The 25,522-nt window shown below is 39.7% G+C and overlaps 2 protein-coding genes across 2 annotated transcripts; one reads left to right on the top strand and one right to left on the bottom strand.

Annotated features, from left to right (window-relative positions):
- The first annotated feature begins 5,841 nt into the window (after positions 1 to 5,841).
- Positions 5,842 to 11,270, top strand: LOC121898695 (extracellular calcium-sensing receptor-like). Its single transcript, XM_042414040.1, has 11 exons — positions 5,842 to 5,978; positions 6,120 to 6,411; positions 6,831 to 7,073; positions 7,194 to 7,289; positions 7,404 to 7,704; positions 7,869 to 8,041; positions 8,127 to 8,357; positions 8,471 to 8,594; positions 9,628 to 9,821; positions 9,937 to 10,215; positions 10,748 to 11,270. Exons 1-11 carry the CDS (start codon positions 5,845 to 5,847, stop codon positions 11,174 to 11,176), a joined length of 2,496 nt encoding a protein of 831 aa, XP_042269974.1. The 5' UTR covers positions 5,842 to 5,844; the 3' UTR covers positions 11,177 to 11,270.
- A 3,285-nt stretch (positions 11,271 to 14,555) lies between these two features.
- On the bottom strand, positions 14,556 to 18,096 carry LOC121898396 (extracellular calcium-sensing receptor-like). Its single transcript, XM_042413423.1, has 9 exons — positions 17,803 to 18,096; positions 17,407 to 17,493; positions 17,157 to 17,264; positions 16,863 to 17,029; positions 16,216 to 16,693; positions 15,881 to 16,111; positions 15,650 to 15,773; positions 15,081 to 15,553; positions 14,556 to 14,996 (listed from the first exon to the last, which is right to left on the bottom strand). The coding sequence occupies exons 1-9, from the start codon at positions 18,079 to 18,081 to the stop codon at positions 14,556 to 14,558; spliced, it is 2,388 nt and encodes a 795-aa protein (XP_042269357.1). The 5' UTR covers positions 18,082 to 18,096.
- Positions 18,097 to 25,522: the final 7,426 nt, after the last annotated feature.

Here is a 25,522-nt window from a genome sequence, read left to right on the forward strand (position 1 = left end):
TCTGTAAAGTACAATAAAGTGATTCATGCACTTTTTTTTCTCCTCATGTTTTGACCAGGCTACTGCAGTGCACTTACCCTTTCATTTTGTAATTTAATCATGCAGCAGTTCAGACTCCACAACAAATAAAAAACAATTGGAATCCCAATCTTGACTGAGGACATTATACAGTCACAGACTGTCCCCATTAAAGTAACCATTGATCCTCTTTTTGCAGCAGACAGGTGAAAGATCATTTTCATTACTTTTACATCTCAGAGCAGTCAGTGACACTGAAGACCATGCAATTCTAATTTACTGCTTCAAGTTCAGGGCTGGCATGAAGGTCACAGCGCATAATTGGCTCAGCTGATATAAGACATTTTCTGTCACAATAGGAAATGCCACTTCCTCTTTGACATGCAGTACTCTGCGGGGCTTGTAGTTACAGGCTTCATTTTGCTTTCCACTTCGATGCTCTTGTTAGTCCAAATAATCCATACACACAGTAGTGGTTCCTTGCATCGTTACACACTGTTGATACACAGATACAGTTGGCTAAAATGGCAAGTAAGTCTTAAAGAGGCATAGACTGGCAGATGGTTTGGGAAAATTCAGATTTTTAAAGAGAGCTCTGCAGTCTTTCTTCTCCAGTTTTTAATCATCTGACGAACTTTGTATTTTGGTCTCCTGACATCTGGACTGCTTGTAATGCTTACATCAGCATAACAGCTCTGTAGTTCTACAACAAAATCACATTACTCCGATTGTGGCTTTAAGTATCTGACTTTATTTCAGGGTCTTGTTGATTTCTCTTACAGCACAGCTCAATCTGGCTCAAAGCTATTCTTATAGCCAACTTTTGAATTTCCTTGAGTCAGTGAGGAGCATCACATTCACATGCAGGGCCCTTTTTACTGTCCTAAAAACAAGGTTAAGACCAAGGAAGAGTTGGCTTTGTTCTCAACACCCCTAGGGTTTGAAACAATCTGACTTAGGCCAGGTTGTTCCAAGACTATGTTTAAAAACACCACTACTTGTACTGCTACTATTACCATTGCTATTACCATTACCACTATTTAAATAATTGACTAAGATTTTAAAAAAGAACACTTACGTTTTACATTTTCATTTGTAACATGCAGTAATTGTGTAAATTACATTTATTATTTTTAATATGATTAATGTTGCTGATGTCTAGTGTGGCTTAAATCTTTTGTGACACCCATTAGCCTGATGTTAGGATGGCACATCAGTTGCCTGCGGATTCCAACCACAAATTTTCCATATTTTTCCCAATTTCATTCCACTGTGCAAGCAGTACAGCAATAAACACATAGTGTAAATAGTAGACACAGAGACTTAATGCACCACACCTGGAAGACATCTTATTACAGTGCACCATATGGTGTATACCTGCTTAATGATCTATTTGAGGACAGAAATGCCAAATTGTGGCTGGCTGTGAGGATTGGAAGGGGTGTGTGTTTTGACAAGTGGTGGTGAGAAATAGTGTTTTGCTGTTATTGAAGTAAACAGATTTAGCATGTTAACAGCATAATTATTTTTCCAGTTACAAACATCCTAGCACTGCTGAACTGCTAAAAAAGTAGCGTGTGTGTTTAATACAAGCTTGTATGCACTGTTTATCTTTATGAACATGTGTGTGCAAGTCTGTGTGCATGGTGTCTCCGATAATGCATTGCTGTGGTAAAGAAAGTTTCCATCTAAGCCTCATTAGCCTGTCAGAGTGATGTTTGCATCTGGTCCGCATGTTCAACATGTCACTAAGTGTACAGGCTTATTTGGCCTGTGCAGGCTTATAAGTCTTACACCTCCTGCTTTCTGGAAAGTGGATGTGGCACAACCTGCAGTAACAACAATCTAATTCCCTGTTATTAAATGCAGACTTCAAAATGCTCTTTAAAGCTGACAGCACTATTATTATTACAGATTTGGAGGATCAGCTATAATGGCAAGTTATGAGCTGACATGTCGGGTAAACAGGAGTTGTTTGATTGCTTCTGGCTGAAATCCAAATAATGAAATATTTGAGGCTGTGTTTAATTTGGCTTAAATATTGAGTTCAGTAATACCAAAAGTTAAACAGTTCATCAAGTCCTCATGTTTGATAAAAACAAATTATAAGCGAAAAATCCCCCCCTAGGTCATCTATAAGCACATAACAAATAGAAGTGTTTAAGAAATTGCAGCTCCCCATCAAAATTTCTTTCCATTGTTTGTCTCCACATCCTATGAGAGTGTGGGAATACTTAGAATAATAACAGACAGATTTTTGGTAGCCATGGCAACGACATTGCCAGTCCTAACACCCAATATTTTTGATGCCCAGTAGTGTGATATGAATACACAAAGGACACACACACACATAGGTGTACCCATTCCTTATTAACTACCTCTCTGTTACAAACAAATGTCTATTTTTTCCTCTTTACTTTTGAAGAGCTCTACTGAGTAAAGTGCAGCAGGCTGGATAAGCCAAAAGTGATACATACAGTAACACTTCTGACATTGTTTGTGGAGAAAGTGGGTGTTGATTAGGACATCTACTCGGCAGTATAGTTCATGGATTTCAATCCGTGATGCTCAAAATAGGAATAACTCACAGCTTAAAGAGGTATTATATTATATATTAAATTGAAGGGGAGGAAACTGAAGAAATATGTTTATTTGATTCATTTTTGACAGAACAGACAATTATTCATATAAAAGGAAAAATTTCTTCCCAAATAAACATCATTACTACTGGACCACAGCAGGGGACAATCCAACGCTCACTATTATATCAGCATTTTCACATGTCTGCCAAAAAACCTGACAGTATGCATCTGATAGAAAATTAATATCAAAACAAAGAGAGGCTCTTTTCTTCCCTGTGTCCCCTGGAAAGTGAACTTCATTTCTGCGATGAATTCAATTTCTTTCTTGAACACCTCTCTTCTGTCAAAGAAAGAAAATTAAAATCCATTAGTAGAACAAAAATGCTGGTTGATAGTTGGTCTGACTGGTGAATAATAAAAAGACTGACATTGCCAAAACAAAAACATTTGGATCACCTACTATACACCTGCTATATTGTGCATACATTTATACAGTACATATATAAAATATACTTTTTTTGATGGAATCATGTACCCAAGCAAAAATGAAGACAAAGTAGATGACTGCTGTGCAGCCAACTATCCATCCAACCAACAGCAGAACAGAGAAGAGTTTGTGGGATGAAGCAGTTGGACCCACAACTAAAGACAAAAATAGAAACAGACAAATTATTGGGGTGGTGATTTATTGAATTCAACCCTGGATCATTTTTTGGCTCACTCTTCTTGGCTGGTATCTGAGTTTCTTACCTCTCTTGGACATGGCACCTCTCTCCACTCTGATCATCTTGTTGTGATGGGTGCAGTGCCAGGCTCCATGCTGTGAAGAGTTGACGCTGGCATCCGGCAGGGTGGAGTGGAACAAATCTGGTGGACTAGGAATTAAATCCATCTTTAGCTCTTCATCAGTCGCATCTACAGTAACTTTAGCTTGTCCTCCTCACACAAACATTCACAAAAAGCAGTATTCCTGACAGAGACTTAAATTTGTCCCTCATGTTTGGAGGTGAGACCATTCCCATTACATTATTTTCTCTGTGGACCTGGTCCCATGTGCTAGGCCCTTAGCGTTGCTTTATGTCTGCCTCTGGAGGATCTGCTGCAGCTGGGGCAAGCAACTCTGTCTCTGGAGGGTACTGGGTCTTCTCCAGTTAAGTCAATACTATGGGTCAATATCACATATAAAATGAATTTTAGTGAGTGGCATCTGATTGAAATTAAGCTTCGTGAGGACATGGCTAATAAGTGTCTTATGTGAATATTAACCTGTTTTGTATCGAGCAAGGCCTTTTGTAGTAGCTAGGTACACAAGGAAACTATGAACAAGCTTTAAAGGTATGTCTCCACATTTTGGGAAATACACATTTACTTGCCGAGATTTAGATGAGAAGATCAGTACAATCCTTGGCGGGGTTCGGACTGACATTAGCACTGTGTGAAAAACATGGGGGCAGTGTGTTAACGCAGCAGGGGTGCCAATGCAGAGGGCTCTGGCAAAACAATGCAGAGTCATCCAGCAAAAAAGTTGAACTTTTACTGCAACACAACGTGACATCATGACGTCTGTGTTGGCCAATCACATGCGTATAAGCATACATTCCTGGTGGATGTCTTTATAACGTGAACAATGTGTTTTCTACTGTTTACCTTGAGATCCAAAAGATTAAATAGTTGCTGCCGTGACAACTTTCCAGAGAAATAAAATCCTGTTTTGGCATCTGATAGGCCTTTAAACGCATTAATCTGTAGCTCCAACCGGATTGTATTTCATTGTCTCATCTGTACCTGTACAACACGCCCCCACTAACACAGCCCCTGCATTGTCTTAATGCAGGGATGTTTCTGCGGGGGGTGGTAATGTTTGACTTATGGGAGCAGAGTCTCTGTTGGTTGGGTATAAAACTGCAATTTGTCATTTTTACACCTCAGTTTCTATGCAAATTAAACAAACAAGATATCATATTTTAATTAGTAAACTTCAGAGATGCTGGTAGGCTAATTGTGTTACGTTCGCACAGAGCCAAGCTATTGTCCAGTCTTTATGCTAAAATAAGATAATCAGCTGCTGGCTCCAGCTTCATATTAAACGTATATTAGAGTGGTATTGATAATCTTTGAACACTACGAAGAGTGCAGACAGGAGAAGGAAGAGGAGAGGAGACCCCTTACTGGAGAACCTTTAAGTTTATGAGGAAGAGAAAGATCAGGTGGTCTGGAAAGTGGACTGCACAGCAAGAATGAGAGAAAGACAAGAAAGAAAGAGCAGAAAAGAGAGGACACTCGTGTTGTAATTGGATGAACACTTGCCTCTGACAGGGCCTGCTCCTGAAAATGACAGCTCTCTCCTTCTCTCTCTAAACCCTCTCATCTTTAATAGGCCTCTCTAATCTATTCCTCCTGCTAATTGTACATCTACACAAGCACCCTCACATGCCCATATATAGCCCACCATCAGTATAGTCAGATTTGAGAGACATGGGGTCAAAGTGATTGCATGATTACATAGAATTACCTTCCTATCACTGAAGAGTGTGTTTATTGAGCCCCATCAACCGTCGGCAATGTACCCAGGTGTTTTCTAAGGTCTTACATAATAAGTGCAATGATAAAAGAAAAAAACTTGTGCTTTTACCATTAGCTCATACTAAGATAAGCAAAATTACAGTTGCATCATGTGTTTTGAAGCTACTTTCCCTGGCGATCAGAACACACCTGGGTTTTGTCCCATTAATGCATTAACTCCAATTTATCTACACTGTACTCTCTTCCTTCAATAACAAGGTAATTTTCTCCCCCTGCTTATCCAGAATTTCCCTTCCATGTGGCAGTGATTTCTTTATATCAGATACTTCTTCTTCCTGTTCCTTCCTTCGATGTGGCAAGAAATGACCCACCACCACCGGTGCTCAAAGTAAGTATCCATCCCTGTGACTGAGTTGAGTTTGTATTTTGAGCAAAAATGAGTATAATACTTCATTTGCAAAACATGTTGAATGGAATGTCACAAATTATCTCCACAGGATTTAATGTTTTTCTGTCTGTCTTCTGCCTCACTCATCATCTTTATCTTGCTGCATTTACATATTACATCTCATATGTTAACTAATCAATGCTGTTTATACTTTATAATTTGGATTTCCCTTGCTGAGTTTGTATCTTCCACATGATGCATATCTGTGCTCCGCTCCTCTGCTGGCTCACTGGGATGATCCATGGGGTTTATGGAGGGGAGCCGTGCCAGTTGATGGTAAAGTCTGTTCCAGGTAGTGTTTATCAGGCAGGAGATGTAGTCATTGGAGGATTGTTCCCTGTTCATGTAAAGGCACCACAGCCTGAGTTGGAGTTTCGGATGGAGAAGGTTAATGATTCCTGTGAAATGTAAGATTATGAGGAATAACTTTTTTGAAGTTTACTTGATTTAAGATGAAGATTTAATACAATCTGTCATCATACTGTATGTCTTGATTTCTCATGTCTATCTCTAATGCTGCAGTTTTCCTTTTCTCTCATCTGCTGCAGTTTTAACCAGCGAGCTTATCGCTGGCTTCAGGCCATGATCTTTGCAGTGGAGGAAATTAACAATAACCCGGACCTCCTGCCTAACTTCACCCTTGGCTATCTAGCAGCTGACACTTGCTTGGCAGAGAGCACCACTCTGTTAGCAGCCATGGCTATGATAACTGGACAGGAAGTTCATTTGACAAATTCAGAATGTGGATCTGTACCAACGGTGCCAGTTATTGTTGGTGACCCAAGCACTTCAGCCTCCATTGTTGTAGCAAACACCCTCGGGGTGTTTGATGTACCCATGGTGAGGATAATTGCTGTGTTGCAAACATAATGATGGCTCATGTGCTTTTAGTCAGTTTAGTTGCAAAGTGTTTCTAATACTGGATCATTGTACCATATTTTTCACTGCTCTTCTTGCTTTGTCATAACTGGGCTGCAGTGTGACATTGCTGCTTCACAGAAACTGACCGGTTCAAAACTTTTAAATGGCTGATGTTTGATTTCTGTATTCACAAGTTCTCTAATGCACAGTAGCTGCTCACTGCTTCTAAATGGTTAGGATGGGTTAAATGCAGAGGATAAAGTTTCTTTCTGAGACTACTATAGTGTAACTTACTTTATGTGTTTAATTCTGTACTTAACCCTAACGGTTGCTAATTTTCTTTTAACCCTCTTTCTGTCTTCTTGTCTATCTCTCATTATTCCTCTTATTTTTGACAGGTAAGCTACTTGGCCTCCTGTGTGTGTTTGAGTGATAACAAGAGGTTTCCGCTGTTTTTCCGCACAATGCCCAGTGATGCTGCAGAGGCGAAGGCCATGGCTAAGCTGCTGCGTCTGATGGGGTGGACTTGGGTGGGGCTGGTGTCTGCGGATGATGATTTTGGTCGATTTGGGATGCAGATGTTGATGGATGCACTTAGGGGAACTGAAGTGTGTGTCGCCTACCATGAAGTCATTCCAAAGGTACTGTAATGCTTAATTTTGAGAATTATTCCCTCTCTTCTTTCTCATCCCATCCAACACACCATTTTCTCTCTTTCTTGCTATTTCTTGATTATTAAAATGTCTCTTTTTCATTCCAAGAACTATCCAAAGATGAAAATGCAAAAGATTGTTAAACACATCCAGAAATCCACCGCCAGAGCTGTGGTGACATTTCTTATAGATCAGGATGCAAAGGTAATTTCATTCCTAAAGCCTTAACTTTAATTTTTTCACATTATGTACATATATAATGGAGACTATATTCACCCATCCAGGTGCATGATACCCTCCTATTCTTCTGTTTGTCAGGCTTTATTTGAGGAATTGGTCCATCAGAATGTAACAGATAAGCAGTGGATTGCTAATGATGCTTGGGTTACCTACGGTGCTGTCTCTGTCCCTCGTTACATCCCTTCATTGGCTGGGACAATAGGATTTGCTCTGCGGAAGGCTGATATCCCAGGCCTGGGAGCCTTTCTGGCTCACAATAATACCAGGCAGAGTTCACCCAACTCTGATCCTTTCATTAAAGAACTCTGGGAAGAATTGTTTGGATGCTCTCCAAGTGCTGACCTGGGAGGGACAATGTGTTCAGGCTCAGAGGTTATAGGTGAACTAATCTTTGGAAAAACGACACAAAATCTTTTCTACCATTTGAAATATCTTTCATTTCAGTTTTCTTTTTTTGTTTCACTGGCTGACAGCAATATTTGTCTCTTTTGATTGAATATTTATGTATTTATTTGCTCATCTGTTCTCCATGATGACTTCTAGGAATTGGTGAGAGTTTGTACACAGATGTGTCCCAGCTAAGAATTACATATAATGTCTACAAGGCTGTGTATGCTATTGCTCATGCCATAAACGATATGCTGGTCTGTGAACCTGGAAAAGGTCCCTTCCTGGAAGGCCAGTGTCCAGATATCCAGAGGATTCAGCCTTTACAAGTAAATTAAATTCAACTATTTTTAGATGCCACAAATGTTATCATTTTCAGAAGTGACATGAAAAAAAACCTTTTCTCTATCTCAGATAGCCCACTACCTGAGAGGGGTGAACTTCACCACACCTTTAAACGAATGGATGAACTTTGACAAGAATGGCGACCCGCCTGCCTCTTACGATATCATCAACTGGCATATGACAGCAGAGGGGACAATAGAGTTTGTCACTGTTGGCCATTTTGTGTCCTCTCAAGGGTCAAATGGCCAGTTTCACATTGACATGGACAGAGTGGCATGGGGAGCAGGCAGCAGACATGAGGTGTGTGTGTTTTTGCTGCTTTTTTATATCAGTTTCTATCCCTTTGTGAAAGTGTCTGCTTCTCAATTCTCAGTAATGATGGAATATTAGAATAATAACATTATATTGTACAGGTGCCTGTGTCTGTGTGTAGCAGTCCTTGTCCTCCTGGTACAAGAATAGCTGTGAAGAAAGGGAAGCCTGTTTGCTGCTTTGACTGCCTGCCTTGTGCCGAGGGAGAAATTAGCAACCAAACAGGTACTCTGGAGAGTTAATTTTACTTGTTTGAGCAAATGTGTATTAGTCACTGGAAAACAGCTCTTCTTCTACTGCTTGTTAGCAATTAACTATCCATTTTGGAACCAGGCTTATTTAATAACTCTATGAAATCAGTCTTTTTTTTTTTTTTACTTTTCTTGACATTCAGTAAGAAGCAGAAAATTATTATTATACTTTAAATCACCTTAAATGATTAAGGTGGAGTGTGTATCCAACAAGTAATGTTATGGGTAAAACTAGAACAGACATGTTGCTGATCAGTCTGTGTTAACAGTTAGTACAGTTTACATTTAGAAAAGAGACATAAAAACATCAAACATATGCAACCCAGTGGTAAACAGAAAAAAAGGAGATTAAAAGATTATAAAAAAATAATTGGTCAATAATTAAATGTTTTTAAAACTTAGTTTAAGGCTTATGTAAAAAGCCCCAAGCTAAATTGTAGATTGTAAGAAATTTAAGGAACTTGTGAGAGAAGTGTGTATAGAATTTTAGTGTTTGGGTTAGCTTTTTATTTACCACCTTAAGAACAGTTTTTATCACTAATGCATAGCATTATTTTTTCCCAGTACACATACAGCTCTATTTCTGTTTTTTTCTATTTCTTTGGATCTGCTGTTTTGGTGGAAATGCTAAAAAAAAAAAAAAAAAAAAAAAAAATCTAAAAATTCCTATATATTTCCTTTTAAATTACTTTTGTCTATGTCTGACACAAGATTTCACAGATACAGTTTTTCACTTCAAATGTATAGATACCTGCTCTGTTTCTTTTTAGTGTAAATGCCTAAATGACCTTTTAAAAGGTCAGACCGTGCTTGTGGCAGGTTTTGTCCAGTTCTTTCTATATTTTATGAGCACTGAGTCATACAGTTGAAACCTCTGAGAAAAAGCTGTAAAAGAAAGCTGTGACTTTAGGGTTTTAACTCTACTGCATACTATTTAATATTGGTAAAATGATATAATAAGACTTTTAGATTTATCTGTGAAATCTCTCTGAAAATTTCTGTCTTAGGATCACTGGAGTGTATTCAGTGTCCTGAACGGTTCTGGTCCAACTCAAACCGGACAGTTTGCATTCCCCAGCAGGTGGATTTCCTCTCTTACAATGACATGATGGGGATTGTTCTCTCCATTGTCTCCATTGTTGGAGCAACACTGACAGCTGCCACATTTGCAACCTTCCTTTACTACCGACACACACCTTTGGTAAGTAGCACCATCCCAGATGATGCCAAATCACATTTCAGAGAGTATTACATTGAAGTTTCATCATACATTGTGAAAAAATATGTAATGTAATTAACTCCTCTTCTGTTTAAAGGTGAGAGCCAACAACTCAGAGGTGATCTTTATGCTACTGCTGTCACTCAAGTTGTGCTTCCTATGTGCCCTGGCTTTCATTGGACAGCCAGCCACTTGGTCCTGTATGTTAAGACACACGCTATTTGGAATCAGCTTTGTACTGTGTATCTCCTGCCTGCTGAGCCGCACTGTGGTGGTCCTGGTGGCCTTCCGTTCCACACTGCCAGGGGACAACCTGATACGTTATGTCGGCCCTGCTCAGCAGAGGTTAGGCATCTCCATCTGCACCCTGGTACAGGTGATTCTGTGTTTAACACATCATTCTAATGTTATTCTGTGGCTCAGGAGGTAGAGCAGGACATTCACTAATCAGAAGATTGGCAGTTCGATCACCAGCTCCTCCTGTCTGTCTGTCGAAATGTCCTTGGGCAAGATACTGAACCCCAAATTGCTCTTGAAGGCTGTGCCACTGGTGTGTGAATGGGCATTAGAACTCCTGATGAGCAGGTTGGCAACTTGGAAGGCAGCCTCTGCTATCAGTGCATGAATGTGTGTGTAAATGGGTGAATGTTGGCATGTAGTGTAAAGCACTTTGACGGGTCGGTAGACTAGAAAAGGCGCTATATAAATGCAGCCCATTTTCCATTCTGTAGGGATTTATGCATGCTGTGTTATCCTGACTTTCCCCCTTTCATATAAAGACAGGGTCAGTTATAAAATAGAGATTCAGTGTCTTACTCAAGGTCCTGCAGGTTCGGAACTGATTAAGTTTAATCTGTTCATGATTTGGATTTCCTTTGCCATTTTCTGACCCAATCTTATTTTCCCAGGTGCTGATCTGTGTGCTGTGGCTGACCCTTGCTCCTCCTAAGCCCGCAGAAAGAGAGATCATGGACAACTGGGGACCCAAGATCATTCTTGAATGCGCTAATGGCTCTATTGTAGGCTTCTCACTTGTTCTGGGCTACATTGGCCTGCTGGCCTCTGTCTGCCTCTTCCTGGCCTTCCTAGCAAGGAAGCTCCCCGACAACTTTAATGAAGCCAAACTGATCACCTTCAGCATGCTGATCTTCTGTAATGTCTGGGTGGCATTTGTACCTGCCTACATTAGTTCTCCTGGGAAGTACACTGTCGCAGTGGAGATTTTTGCCATCCTGGCCTCAAGTTATGGCCTTCTGTTCTGCATCTTCGCTCCAAAGTGCTTCATTATTCTCCTAAGGCCTGAGAAAAACACAAAAAAACACATGATGGCCAGATAGTAGCAAAGACCTTATGGGATGAAAGACTTCAAATGAAAATGAAAAATGAGTTTTGTTCATTGTTTTGGGCGATTTGTATTGACTTGAGAACTGTGTGGTATGTACCATGAAGCATGTAACGAAGAATGAATTAATAAATGAATACGCAAACAAACACACAGTCACACACCAACTAAATAATAAACTAGATAAATATTGTTGAAATTAATATCAGTATAGTCTCTATATTTAAATATTGTCACACTTGTTCTGAGCTTTACATACATAATCTAAGCAATGAGACATTGCTGTTGAATGAACTGTAGCAAAATATTTGCATAAGTATGTCTGCATAAATTGAAATAAACATTTAATCATATTATCAGCTCATGAGTTATTGTGTCGTCACCCTGACAGCACGTCCTAAACATTCACTCACCAAACAGTGAAATTGTGCGTGTTTGTGTTGCACATTGTGCGAATTGTTCGCTCTCACACATATTATTTATTCAGTGTGAGAAACTCTCTTTTGATTGCATTCTGTCATCACATTTCTTATCTGTCCTCCCATTAACACCCAAATATGAATCTGGCACCTAATTAGATTAGCAGAGTGACTCATGCCATATCAAAAAAAAGCCATCATCACTACCGCTTCTTCAATTTCGGGGGATTTTTTTGAGAACTTCTAATCATTCTCTGCCCTATATAATGTAGGCAACCACGTGGACCCCAGTGATTGGTGCTATTATGGCTGAGACCATTACTTTCATGCTGCAGTTTCTATGGTGCCCATCTTCACCGTGACGCTGACTCTCACTACATAATAGGTGAAATAAAGTTGGAGAAAAAGCTACCTGAAAAGAGCTGTTTTTCAAGGGGGAAAATGATAGAAAGCCAGGCTTACAGTGAAAGAGAGAATTAAGGTCAGGTCATGATATAAATCTGAGCAAGATGTGTCATTCATTCAACTCTGTACCTTCATATAATGATTACGTAAAGTCACAGATATACTGTGTACACCTACCTTCCTCTTTGAAAACCCATTATGTCATGCTACATCAGGTCCTCTAATACTGTCACCGGTATCCCAAAAGGAAGAGGAAACATTTTACTTAATGTTGGTGAATATCCAGTTGTGAGTACTTTTCCTTTTTTCTAATCAGTTCTTCCTGCATTTTCCATGTTGTCATAATTTTGAGACCTTCCCCCTTACATACTGTAATTCTCAAATATTTGTGACAGATGCATCAGCAGTCCAGAGGGTATATCTGGTGTCTATTTTCCTCTGCATTTTCCTTATGTTGCCTTGAAAACTCACAAAAATAGTGCTTGTCAGTCTGAAACTAACAAATATTGGTAGCTGGTAATGAATTAATTAGTTGCTTTTTGTACTTGTAATTTATTTCCTTGATTGGTGCTAGTTGCAAACACTTCAAAATAAGGTGGGAGGAAAAAATAGTTTAGTTGTCAAGTAGAAGTCACAAGTGCATTGTCAACAGCACTGACTGAAAGGCACTTAACCGTATAACAGACTATTAAGTTGAAGCAACACCTTTGTCACTGTCAAAACATTACAGACTTCACTAAATTGATATTTGTTGCAGGGCTGCTGTAAGGCATTTCTGTTATTTTATTGACCCCTATGTTTCTAGCCCAATCCCTGCTAACATTTCCATCCATCACCAAGATATTACACCACAACTTCATATTCATATCACAGTATTGTAATACTTTCCTAACCTCTCTCTTTGTGTCCCCTGTCTTTTGTCATTAAAGGACAACATCTGGTCAGCATTTGTGGCCTCATAAAATTATAAAAAAACTCACTGATGACAAGATTAGATAATGCAGAAAGTAGATGTCATGTCCTTATTACATCTTTCAGTTCCCCTCCTCAGTTTACCTCTGCACTATCAGCAATGTCATCACGTATCAACATATCCATTGTCTGTATGTCTAAGAGAGGTTTTCTCTGAATAGTGGGCTCATTCTCTACACTCACTCACTCAATACATTTTTCACAGTCATGACAAATGTCCTTCTTTTTGCATGTGTGCTTGAGATTTTGATGGCCCATTCATTTTATTGAAGAAATTACAGAGCAATGTTTTCTCATTCAAACCAAAATTAATTATTTAATCCTCGAATGGAGATCATCTATTCTGGTTTTCTTAATTAAATCAAGCAAATAGTTCTATGATGAGAAGGATTACTCTTTGAAATGAAACAGACACAGACTGTGCACTATGAAGAGAAATCAATCCCACTGTTTTATAGTCATTGAAATTTGTAATGCAAGACAGAGGACAGAGAAGAGATAAAAATGCAAAGTGGAAGAAGAGAGAAAGTTGGAAATAAATTGAGTAATACAGTGCCAATAAAATACTGCTGTCCATCTGCTCCACCCACCACCTTTTCCTCCTGTCTGTCTCTGATGAACCTTTGAGACCCAACGTCTCTTTGTCTTCCAATTTATTCCTCTGCCTTGGGAGGAACAACAGATCAATCAGTGCTGCTTAATCAATGTTAGCTCGAGAGCAGCTGTGGAAAGCTGGGAAAATGTCTGACATTTTAGTTTGTTATTGTACGGAACAGCCAGGCGTGATGTTTATATGTAAAGGCCTCTGGAGTATGAGGATTTAATTAACCAATGACAGCTGGGATTTCCACAGAGCATACCTCAGAGACCCCGGGCCTCATCATTCTATCTCAGGTCAAATCAGCATGGACGCTGCTGCCAAATCCCTTTCAAATCTAGCACTGAGCTGTCCTTCACATTTCCAATGACGAGTGTCAAAGGAGTGTCATGTTGCTTGAAAAAAAGAAAAAAAACTATTTGGTTTGGTTGTTCATGTTCTTTGTAAATTTTTGGCTGTATAACCATTTTTTGGCTTGAATTGGGGGTTGAAGGGGATCACACCCTAGATGATGATGTGCTGTTTTTGGCACTGTTTCTGTTTCTGTTTCTGTTTCTTTGTATGTTTAGTTGTACACCATTAACCAAATGAATTACATAAGTTGAAGTAGATCTATAACTACAACAAAGATAAGATGTTACAGTAGTGTAAGAGTGGAAAAAGGTATCCAGTGTATGATATGATGTTATGTACAATAGTATGGTTGTGTTTATTTTAATGGGACATGATGAATGACAGGCAACATTAACAGCACACTGCTACCACCTGGTGGTAAAATGTACAGTAAGTCTTTATAATCATGGTCAGAAGGCTTAAAACCCTTCTACTTTCTCCTACTGTTTACAATATGTTAACACAATTACAAATTTTATATGAAGTGAGTTCAACATATATATGTATATATATATATTCATTTGATAAAAGGAAAAATAAACATTTGGAAGAAGTGCATATAATGTGCATGGATTAAAGATGATTTCCTAAAATTTGTCAGTCGCAACTTTGGACATCAAATGTTTCTTTGTGTTTTTTTCAGGTCTTAGTAGGATTATGTAGCACTTTGGGGCAAATATGCAGCCCAGCAGTCCATAACTGGAGGCCAGTATAGCAAACACCTCAGTGGCTGTGGAGTACTTTCCTGGAGAGCTGATGTAGGCGGGGATAAAAGCTACCCACACTGCACAGAAAATGAGCATGCTGAAGGCAATGAGCCTGGCCTCATTGAAATTATCTGGGAGTTTCCTTGCCAGGAAGGCCAAGAGAAGACAGAGGCAGGCCAGCAGGCCAATGTAGCCCAAAACCAAAGCAAATGCTATGTGGGAACCTTCATCACACAAGAGAATGACAATGGCGCTCTCACGTGGCATCAGCTGGCGTGGAGTGGGAGGAGCAACAACCAGCCACACTATGCAGATGATTACCTGTATAAGGGGAGATATATTTTATTATAAAAGTTGAATGTTCATCTAATTACTCAAAGTACACAAAGAGTCAGTAGTCCTCACCTGGACCAGTGTGCAAAAAGTAATGATTGCTTTTTGCTGTGCAAGCCCAAACCATCTCATGACTTTACTGCCTGGAAGTGTAGCCTTGAAGGCCATTAACACCACTATAGTTTTCCCCAAAATACAAGAGATACAGAGCACAAAAGTGATCCCAAATGCTGTGTGGCGCAGCATGCAGGACCACTCAGAGGGCCGGCCTATGAAGGTCAGAGAACAAAGGAAACACAAAGTCAAGGAGAAGAGCAGCAGGAAGCTCAGGTCAGAGTTGTTGGCTCTTACGATAGGGGTGGTTCTGTGATAGGAGAATATGAAGACCACAACACAGGTGCAGAAAGAGCCGATGAGGGATATAGCCATCAGGGTGATACCCATGGTGTCGCTAAATGAGAGGAACTCAACCTGTTTTGGGACACAGGCTGTCCTCTCAGCATTGGACCAGAACTCCGGTAAGCAGCGCGCACAGTCTATGGCATCTACAGAAAAAAACAGGGAGGCTTTAGCTGCTACACTGAAACTGTAGGTCAGATTTAAAAATATATTGTAGTAGAAAAAAAGTAGCCTTCCATCACCAGTCTGATTGCTAATCTCCCCAGCTGTACAGACCACACAATCATGGCAGCAGATAGGGAAGTTAGGTCTGATTGCCTTCCGGGTGCCTGGAGGACAAATGCTGCTGCATACTGACAAGGGGATCTAAGCAACAAAGAAATCACACACTACACTGGTCAAAACACAGTCACATGATGAAAATATTAATGCACTAAATGCTATTCACATTATTATTTTTTTGAGATCCCTACATTTGTCTTGTTGCCGTTCCAAACAATATTCTGTTCCTGGATTTGGAGCTTTTGCTTTCCACCTGTGGTCGTCTCATCAAACTTGCCAATAGTGACAAACTCAATTTCGCCATTCGGTCTCAGCTGCCAGTTAACCAGGTCATACATTGCTGCAGGGTCGCCATTCTCGTCAAACTGGATTTCATCACCAAATGAGTTCAAATATTTCACCCGTTTTATATAATGAAGCAGCTAAGGAAAGAGAGCATAGGTAAACTAAGATTACCAAAATTCCTAAAATCACGACAACGTCAGTCAATCTAGACTGAATTATTGGAGGAAATGTGGAACAATACCTGCCATGGCTGTATGTTGTCTGCATCTGGACAGGCCTGCAGAGGAAATGGCCCTTTCCCTTTCTCACAGCTTCGCATAGCCTTGAGTGCATTGACAATGGCATACACAGCCTTATAAACATTGTAGGAAATCCTTAGCTGTGACACATCTGAATAGATATTTGCCACGCTCCCCATCTCTTCTGCTCCAGAGCATGGAGGTTTGCCCCCAACATTGTGTCTCTGATGTTGATCCTGCACACCCAGACTGCATTGAAACACCTCCTCCCAGAAAGATATCAGGAAGGGATCGTCAAGGGCATCTGGGCTTGAGGGGTGCAGGCGAAGCAGAAAGTGTTGCAGTCCAGGGATGTGTGCTCGCCGAATGGCAAATCCCATAGAACCCTGGAGGATGCGGTGGTACTTTTTGGGGGTCGAGAGGACGGAGGCTGTGCTCCAAGCCTCACTGGCCAGCCACTGTATCCCAGTGAGCCCATCCCTAAAATTAAGAGACATGCAGGTGGGATTTTTGCAGTGACAGTGACATCAGAATTTCGAGCTCAGTAAACCAGTAAAAATCTAAAAACCCAAAGCTGATACTGAGTTTTGATCTAATTGTAAATATTACAGTGGTGTGATAGATTACAGTACAAACAAAAGTGTCATGCCTGAGTGCTTCATCAAACAATGCGGCTGCGTCTTGTTCCACAGCAAACACCAGAATCACCCGAGCCCCTGAGGAGCGGATCTTGGAAACAATAGATGAAATTGCAGTCTGTGCTCGGTTCTTAGGGATGATTTCACGGAGTGCAACACAAGCACCCAAATTTCTAACCTGAGAAAGCAATACGGAATATACATGACAATTCATTTTATGTTCACAGCATGTTCAATAAATGAAAAACTGAAGAAAAAGAAAAAATGCAAGTTATGACCAAATTATATGTAAGTGTGTCACCAACCTCATCAGCAAAGATGTTTGCCCCACCACGGCCATACGCATCATCCCCTGCAATCACACCCACCCAAGTCCATCCAAAATGCTTGACAAGTTGTACAAGTGCATCTACCTAGAAATAGACAAGGAAAAGAGAGACAAACGGAGAGAGACAGTTATATTGTTTCAGAAATGGAAATTTAGACATGTTTTTTTTGTGTTTAGAGATGGCATTTCATTTTAGGCAATCTGATTGAGTCTCCAGTGCCTCTAACCTGGAAGAAGTCACTGGGCATGGTCCTCAAGAATGCAGGGAAGTCCTTTTTGTCACTGAGACAGGCACAGCTAGAGAAATAACTAACCTAGAAGGATGAAAACACATTACTCTATTTTTTTAAATATTGCTTTTCTTTTGCATTCTTGGCAGCATAGAGAGACACAGGAAACAAAGGGAGAGAGAGGTTATGACAGGCAATAACTTGAACTGGGGCTTTAACCATTAGTCTACCGGGACTGCCCATGTTAATCTGATTTTTAAATCACGTTTAGTAATCAGACACTGAGCTTCATGAAGCAACAGTCACAAATAATACAAACAAAACACATTTAAAACACAATAAAAAATTGATGTACTGAAATATGCAGTTGTTTAGTGGCTGTGAAGGTTTCACCTGTGGCACATGGAAAACTCCCAAGAAACGAGCCACTACCAGAGACTGAGTAGAGCCTCCATCCCCTATTACTGCTGGCACAGTGCCACGGCAGCTGCCTTTGCCCTGCATCTCCCCTTCAGCTACTGAACTGTTCTCACTTCCCATTAACTCCATAGCAGCTTTCAGAGCCTGATGGGGAGTACTGCATGAATCATAGATCTTATAGCCCAGGGTGATGTTGGGAAGTAGTTTACCATCTCTGTTAACCTCCTCAATGGCAAAAATCATGGTCTGCATCCAGCGGAATGTCCGAAAGTTAAATCTGGAAGATGAGAGAAGATGTCTTGAGGCAAAGCTTGAAGCGATTTTAATTCTCAACAAAATCTCATGTTTAAAAAACTTCACATGTCATAGTTTACAAAACACAGAGGGAGAAAACTGGAAGCAATATTTGTGCCATCTTTGGCCATTAGATTGTAAATTGCAGTTGCTTAAGCACAGTTTGCATACACAGCTACTTGAGATTGAGCTAAAAAGATTACCTGGTGCATTGTGTAGGTGTAGGTGTAGAGGTGAAGGATAAACCGGGCTCCACCACTGTATCATGAAGGGAGAACAATCCCCCCAAGATGATGTCCCCCTTTTTTTCCAGCACAGGCAGGGACACAGAACCTGGGATTACTTCACATTGTTGGGTCTGGTCTTGGTAGGATTTGTTGGGGAAAATCCCCAAACATAACAGACTCAAAAGCAAAAGCTCTGTCCTTTGCCATGAAAGACTGAGCTCTACTGATTTCATCCAAAACTGATTCATCCTCTCTGTAAGCCAAGTCACCATAGACACTTGATAACAAATGTATATCTATAGCAATTCAAGTAACAGATGTTTGGATAATCCATACAAACAGTAAATAATGAGCCAAACAAGCACCCTGTAAGCTGACAAAGCACCAAACATTTTGCCAGAGGTCAGTAGAAAGCAAGAGCTAATCCAAAAAAATAATAATACATACATGACCCCATTCAGACAAACACATCTAAAGTCAGTTAAGGTAATTTACCTGCGCTCAAACTGAGAAGTAAAAAAGCATCTCATCATCAGCTAAGGCCCTGTTTTTAAGTCCATCAAACACTGTCCAGAGTGTTGCATCTTCATTGCGTTAACACTGCATAGACAAGTCATCTTGTCTTGAGTGTCAAGCAAGAGATGCTGCCCTGAAGCCTATATATGCTACCTGCCTCATTTCACAACTGTAAAATTGAACTCATTTCCCCTGAGCCTCTGATCAATGGAAAAAAGAGCCCCCACTTTCACACTGAGTAACAACAATAACAAGGTACTGGAATGAGCACTTGACCATAATGGAGAAAGATGTGAGCCTTGTCATGTCACAATGTCATGCCTCACTAGGCCTAACTCATCCTTCAGTGATGTGAAGAGGCAGGTAGTAGACGCACACACACACACACACAAACAAACTTGAAACACACAGTGAACTAATGAGTGAGAGGTGAAAGGAAAGATTATGGAAAGATTAAAACCTTTTAATATTGTTCATGTGATAAAATGAGAGAGGTGCATAATGTGCAATATTGTATTGCTTTAAATTTGCATTAAATGAAAGCATATTACATTACAGTGTTGCTTGACATACGGTGTAACTGTTAAGAAGGTATTTGTTCTCCAAATCATGGTAGCTTCACTAAAATCCAGAAATATGTCTTAATTCCTCTCCTTAATGATATATATATATATATATATATATATATATATATATATATGTGTGTGTGTGTGTGTGTGTATTTTTTTTTTTTTTTTTTAACAAATTATCTATTGTTTTTCAATTTTTTTTCTTCTTGAGTAAAAAAATCCTTTTGTGGGGTTAAGCAGGTTTAATATGGTGAAATTAATGAGTCATTAGGGTGTTGTGCATCTCATTATCAGGACAAAGCCTGCAGGCTGCAAAACAGAGCACCACCAGAGTGTGAAGCAAAGATAATTTCACATGCTGTATGTTGTGCTGCCTCAGGTCATATAGGTTTCCTTATTCACTTAATATGTCCCTGTGTGATGCTCAAAAGAAGAAAGACAGAAGTGCCTTAAGACAGAATGCTGCTCAGTATTATGATACAGTAGTGTCCTTTTCTTGTAAGTAAGCCTTTAACAAGATCTCAGACTCAAAAGATCCTATGCTCTCAGGGGAAAGGGGTCAGCCTTCTGAAAACAAGTTGATTAGAAGTGAACAATAATAAGATTACAAATGTATCACAGTTGTCCTCACGGGTATATGTTATTCCAGATAATTGAAGCCCCTGAGTGTTGGATGTTCCACTGTATTTTAATAGGCCCTGGAATTTGCAGATGAATAGTGTCAAAGGATAACAGTGGCAAAAGACATGAAGACAGACAGAAAAAAGAGAAACAGGCAGACAGATAGAGCGGTGAGAATAATAGATTCTAACAGAGAGACACAAACAGTTGTGAGCAGATCAACAAGAGAGATATGGTGAGTATGTTGACTTAAAGCATATGTTAATTAGCTATACAGACATGCAGACAGTGAGACAGGTGAATGGATGAACAGACAATGAATCAAACAAATACAGACTAACAGACAGACTTTAATAACTTTTGCTATATATATATATATATATATTTATATTCAAAGTATTTGTGTGGTGTCGTTCCCTTCTTTTCTTTTATTATTTTGGTATATTTCGTCATGAAATAAAGGGACAGGTTGACACATGCACTGTACTGCACTGAAAAGCCCACTGAGATAGTCTGTGTGCATACTAACTTCCACACCAGGTGCTCAAGCTGTAAAGACTGATAATTACACCTTGAGGTGGACGGGCAGTCCAAGCCTTTACTTGAAGAGTTTACCAACTTTTATGTAAACAGTGTCACGGCTCTTGTCAATCAGATGTAATTGTCTTTTTAATATATATATATATATATATATATATATATATATATATATATATATAAAAAATAAAAATAAAAAATAAAAAATAAAATAAATAAAAACAGTTAACAGGATTTTTCAGCCAGAACCTAATATCAAAACTACATCTTCTTCACTCATTAACATGCACAACTCTGGGTTGAAAGAAGATCTGGCTTGAATCAGGAATTAGCAGAAAAATCACCGTTATGAATCTTTGGAAAAACAAAACATTTCAGAATGTTCCTAATACAGAAATTTTAACTGTATTTTCAGTCTGAAACATGTTCACATATGCATCCGGGGGGAGGCTGCGGACATGGAATCTGAGTAAGCCGTGTTTGTAGCCAGAAGATTGTCCATTAGTGAACACCTGGGGCCAAGGGGGTCATTAAGCTGGAAAAGGAGTCCATTTGGGCTTGATTGGCCAAGGGGACTCTTGAAACAGCAGTAGGGCCATGCACAGACATTTTGGGGGGGCAGGTGCTCAAGCGAAAAAAGGGCACTGATAACTGAATACATGAATTCACATTACACGTCTATTGGGTCGACTCATTGACCAGCACATGTGAACACACACACACACACACAAACGCATGCACACAAGCACACAAACATGCACACACACACACACACACACACACACACACACACACACAGACAGACACCTCTTGTTCACCACTAAATTTTCAGACTCTCAGAGTGGAAACCCCTCAGAGAATAAAAATTACAGTAAAGCTATCAGCTTAAGCACAGGACCAGGAAACTGCAGACAGAAATGGGATGAAAAGAGGAAGAAGAGGAAGAGGGAGTCAAATCACCTAAAAGATGGCTGGCAGAGGGTGATGCAGGGGGGGTTGGGGTGAAGTGTGTGAGTGAAGGGGGAGGACTTTGTAATAGAATCTGAAGCTAATTGCTCTGGTGATATCTTAAAGTCTGTGTCCCCCAAAAGCCCTTAGCGCCTGAATACTGCTGCTAATAGAAGAGCTGCTGACACAGGAGGAGGGGAGGGGAGGGGAGGGGAGGGAAGGAGAGGAGAGGAGAGGATAGGAGAGGAGGGCAGAGATATCCAAATATGATTGCATATAGACTATAAACCACATAATGCATATTTATTTGTTTCAGCTGCCTGACAAAGGCATGTGCCTGAGCAGCAGAAAGGTATATGGAAGCCACAGAACTGCAGCATCTGTGATCATGGGAGCAAAAACTCTGGTTGGGAGGAGTTCAAGGAGGCCATGGAGAGGGAGGCCTCTTCAGTATCACATGGGGGTCAGTGACAGTTCATGATTTTCATGAACAGGATCTCTAGGCACAGCTGAATTGTGAGGAGTACCCCATATGATGGCCTCAGAATTACATATTAGATTTTTGCAGATGGTGCGTTTGTGTTGGCTTCATCAGAACGTGACTGTGAATAGTGACTATGATAGGGAAAGGATCCAACTTGGCAGAGAACATAGGGCAGACACACCTTGGGATTATAGTTTTAGTGCCCTGAGTAGTTTACGATGGTTTAAACAAAAGTTACACTATTGCTGTACAGTCATATGTGCTCTATTGCATTTGGGCAGACCTCGAGTCAAAAATTAATGGGCTGTTAGATATGGTATAAGGCAACAAGGCCTGGTCTATCCTGCTCAATCAGTTCAGTGTTGTCTTTTGCACAACTTTCATTAGACAGGGCCCTGATGCGTAAGGTAAGAGCAATTTCCTCATGCTGTGTTGGCACTGGTGAGAAACCTGTGGTCAGTCATCCTTTCATCCTGAAACTTTTCCTGTAAGAAGTGAGGGGCCAGAGGCAGACTGTGCACTGATCAGCTCCTGAATAGAAGTTTCTTAGGAGATCTCTCATGGGAACTCATGAGCTCTCATGGGTAAGTGAACTGCTCATCCTTCAAAGGGACCAAAATAGAACTACTTAGAAAAAGTTTTTTCTACTAAAAAACATTTGTTCTTTTTTTTTTGAAAGACAGACATGTGCCAACTCCCTGCCCAACCTTTACATTGGCTATGTGAAGACATAAGAGTATGATTGGTTTTATGGGTCTGTTGTACTATAATAGATATATCTCTGGTGGCATCTCAGTCTTCATCTCAGTCTTTCCTTTTTGTTTATTTGCCCTAGTTTGATGTTTTGGGTACTTATTAAGGTCGGTGCTTGGTTCTGCCACAGTAGAATTTTAGGGTAGTTTTTAACTTCAATGCCACTCCCTGTTTTAACCTGTTTTAATCAGCCAATTGATACGTTGTAGTGGCTTAACCCAGATTCAACTTGGGGCCACACATTTTGTGAGAAATATGTATCTGGTGCCCCTTCAACTTCCCATATCTTCCCCTTTGGTTGACAGGATTAGCTGCCTGGTGTTATGTATCTCTCTGCTGGCCTGCATGTGGGTCTATGGTGTTGGCAGAACAGAGTAGAAGCTGTGATAGTGTCACTGTCTTTCCATCTTTGGTTATGCTGAAATAATGAGCCAATTGAAAAGAGAGGGGCACAGAAACATATACTGGAGAGAGAGAGGTGGTGTCTCTTACAGGGCACCGCAGTATGACCAGTCTTCCCCATCTGCTTCCTTATTAACATGATTGGTGGAAAGTGGCAGGTGATAACTATTCCGGGGGTGGCATCTTTTCTAAATGGTCAGTGTGAGACAGACCATATTTGATTGTTCTCCATTATGACGCCCTCAGAATAATCTTTTAATACCACCATATTTTTTTCCTACAAAATTACCTTAGAAGTGGCGGCCTGGGATCTTTGTCGTGTGTCATACCCCCATGTATGACTATTCTGTCACTATCAAATAAAGGAAAAATACCAAAAATAATTTTATAAATTGCCTGAAAATACTTCAGGGCATTCTTCATCAGACCACTGAGGGAGTGCTCAATTCATGGAAAGTGAAAATTGCATTAAGAATGTGGAAGGTTCAGGACAGGATTTCAGAGGGGATATTTAACTGAAAAATTACCGGCTGAAGCTTTGATTTCTTTTATTCTCCGCCGTTGACTAGATGGCACATCCTGACCCTTGTATCCTTTCACAATGGTGATTTTTTTTTTGTTGATGAATGACACACAAATTAAGTTCAAATGCTGAAAAATGGCATGCATATCCTAATGTTTTGATGCTGCACCATTAACACATTCATAATTAACATACTTGACTGGAGGGCAAATTGGTTTCTTTTTTTCTTTTTAATGATGGTGTTGTGACCATTTCACATGCAGTTGAAAAACTGCCACAGACATGTTCTATCTCTCTATTGTTTGAGGCTAGAACTTTTACATATTGCTGAAAAACTGTAATATCATATTTTCACTGTCAAATCTTTTGGCCTACAGTCTTTAATCTTAATACAGTGTATTGTTGTTTTATTATTATTATATTATTTATTTAGTTCAAAATAAAGCAATCAAGTAGAATTTGGAGAAATTGAGGAGAAACAAGAAGAAATCTGTCCATGCCAATTTACCTTTTAGACAAACAGTAGTTCATAAAACCCAGTGACAAAAGTGAACTTCCATGACTAAAATCATCACTCAAAGGGACCTATTTGTTCAAAAATATCTATTATGAAATATATCTGGAATTCTGCTGGAATACAGTATAACTGTTCGTCACAAAGGCCTAATTTGATCATATATTCTAATACATTAGCTACAGATAAAAAGGACAAATAAACTTAATTAAACGCCTAGGGAGGTGCTGTGTGTGTGTGTGTGCTGGGGTGTGACTTGTTTGTGAACTTGTACATCAGGAAAATAACACATGAGCAACAAGTGTTGTTTTAATTTTAATCAGTCATGAATAACAACATGCATTGGAGCATAACACACACTTGGGAAGCACTTAAACTTGTTATTGTGTATATTCTGAAAGCGGGGTGGCGTCATGGCATCATCCTAAACCTGCCAATTTACCTTTTACCCAGAAGGCTGAGGGGGGTAACAAGGGGCCAGCTGGGCAAGCAAAGACAAGTAAGTGTTTCCGACAAGACTGATGACATCTGGGCCCAAGGCTGTGAAATGGGAGCTCACCAGGTGTTGTGTTGGAAATTAATCAATTTTGAGGTTTAATGGAAGGTGATGTTGCCTCTTTCAAAACAAGCTAATTAGCCAGCTGAATCATTATCCAGTACTAACATGCAAAATAAGCTTTATATTGTAGAGAATAAAATATAATCTTAAGGTTAATTGTGACAAATCTGATATGTCAAAGCCTGTTAAACACACACACTTTAATAAAATGTACAGCAGACTTAGTGCAATAAATGGTTCTGTTCTGTACAAGAAGGGGTTTCTCATTTAGATCCTTTTTTTCTTTACGTATTTGATTCTTAATGCAATCACAAGGTTCTTATTGCAAACACAGTGTTTCTGAGAGACATTAAAAAATAACAAATGATTCTTCATATGGAGATTTCATTATTTAGCCAAAAAACCCCCCACACTTTTCTATTTTAATTATTATTAAGAATATTTCAAGTGTAAGTTAAATAAAGGTATCAGATAAAAGTAAATATTATGTAGAATTTGTGATTGTCATAATTGTCAGGATGAATAACAAAAACTAGCATGTTTGTATTGAAAAGTGAATTACAAAAATGACGGTTCATTGGCTTAGCAAAGGTTTAATATAGCATTTTTGGATGAGTCCCCCCGATTCTTTACTACAGCTTTAACACTGTATATCTTGGCCTGCTCACCAGCCATTCTTCACATTCTTTCAGGCTTCTTTTCTTCTGACCTATGAATTCTTGACTTTGTTCAAATTGTAACTCTAT

This window comes from Thunnus maccoyii, chromosome 6 (assembly GCF_910596095.1).
Source record: "Thunnus maccoyii chromosome 6, fThuMac1.1, whole genome shotgun sequence".
Lineage (NCBI taxonomy): Eukaryota > Metazoa > Chordata > Actinopteri > Scombriformes > Scombridae > Thunnus > Thunnus maccoyii.

What these genes read in the sequence shown, in the direction of transcription:
- LOC121898396 (XM_042413423.1), bottom strand. Translation starts at nt 18,081, where the DNA reads ATGCAGACCATGATTTTTGCCATTGAGGAGGTTAACAGAGATGGTAAA. An exon ending in TTGTTTGATGAAGCACTCAG is followed by an intron (nt 16,694 to 16,862) that starts GCATGACACTTT and finishes TCTTAATTTTAG; the next exon opens with GGATGGGCTCACTGGGATAC. An exon ending in ACAACATACAGCCATGGCAG is followed by an intron (nt 16,112 to 16,215) that starts GTATTGTTCCAC and finishes CTCTTTCCTTAG; the next exon opens with CTGCTTCATTATATAAAACG.
- LOC121898695 (XM_042414040.1), top strand. Translation starts at nt 5,845, where the DNA reads ATGGTAAAGTCTGTTCCAGGTAGTGTTTATCAGGCAGGAGATGTAGTC. An exon ending in AGAAATTAGCAACCAAACAG is followed by an intron (nt 8,595 to 9,627) that starts GTACTCTGGAGA and finishes TTTCTGTCTTAG; the next exon opens with GATCACTGGAGTGTATTCAG. An exon ending in CCATCTGCACCCTGGTACAG is followed by an intron (nt 10,216 to 10,747) that starts GTGATTCTGTGT and finishes TTATTTTCCCAG; the next exon opens with GTGCTGATCTGTGTGCTGTG.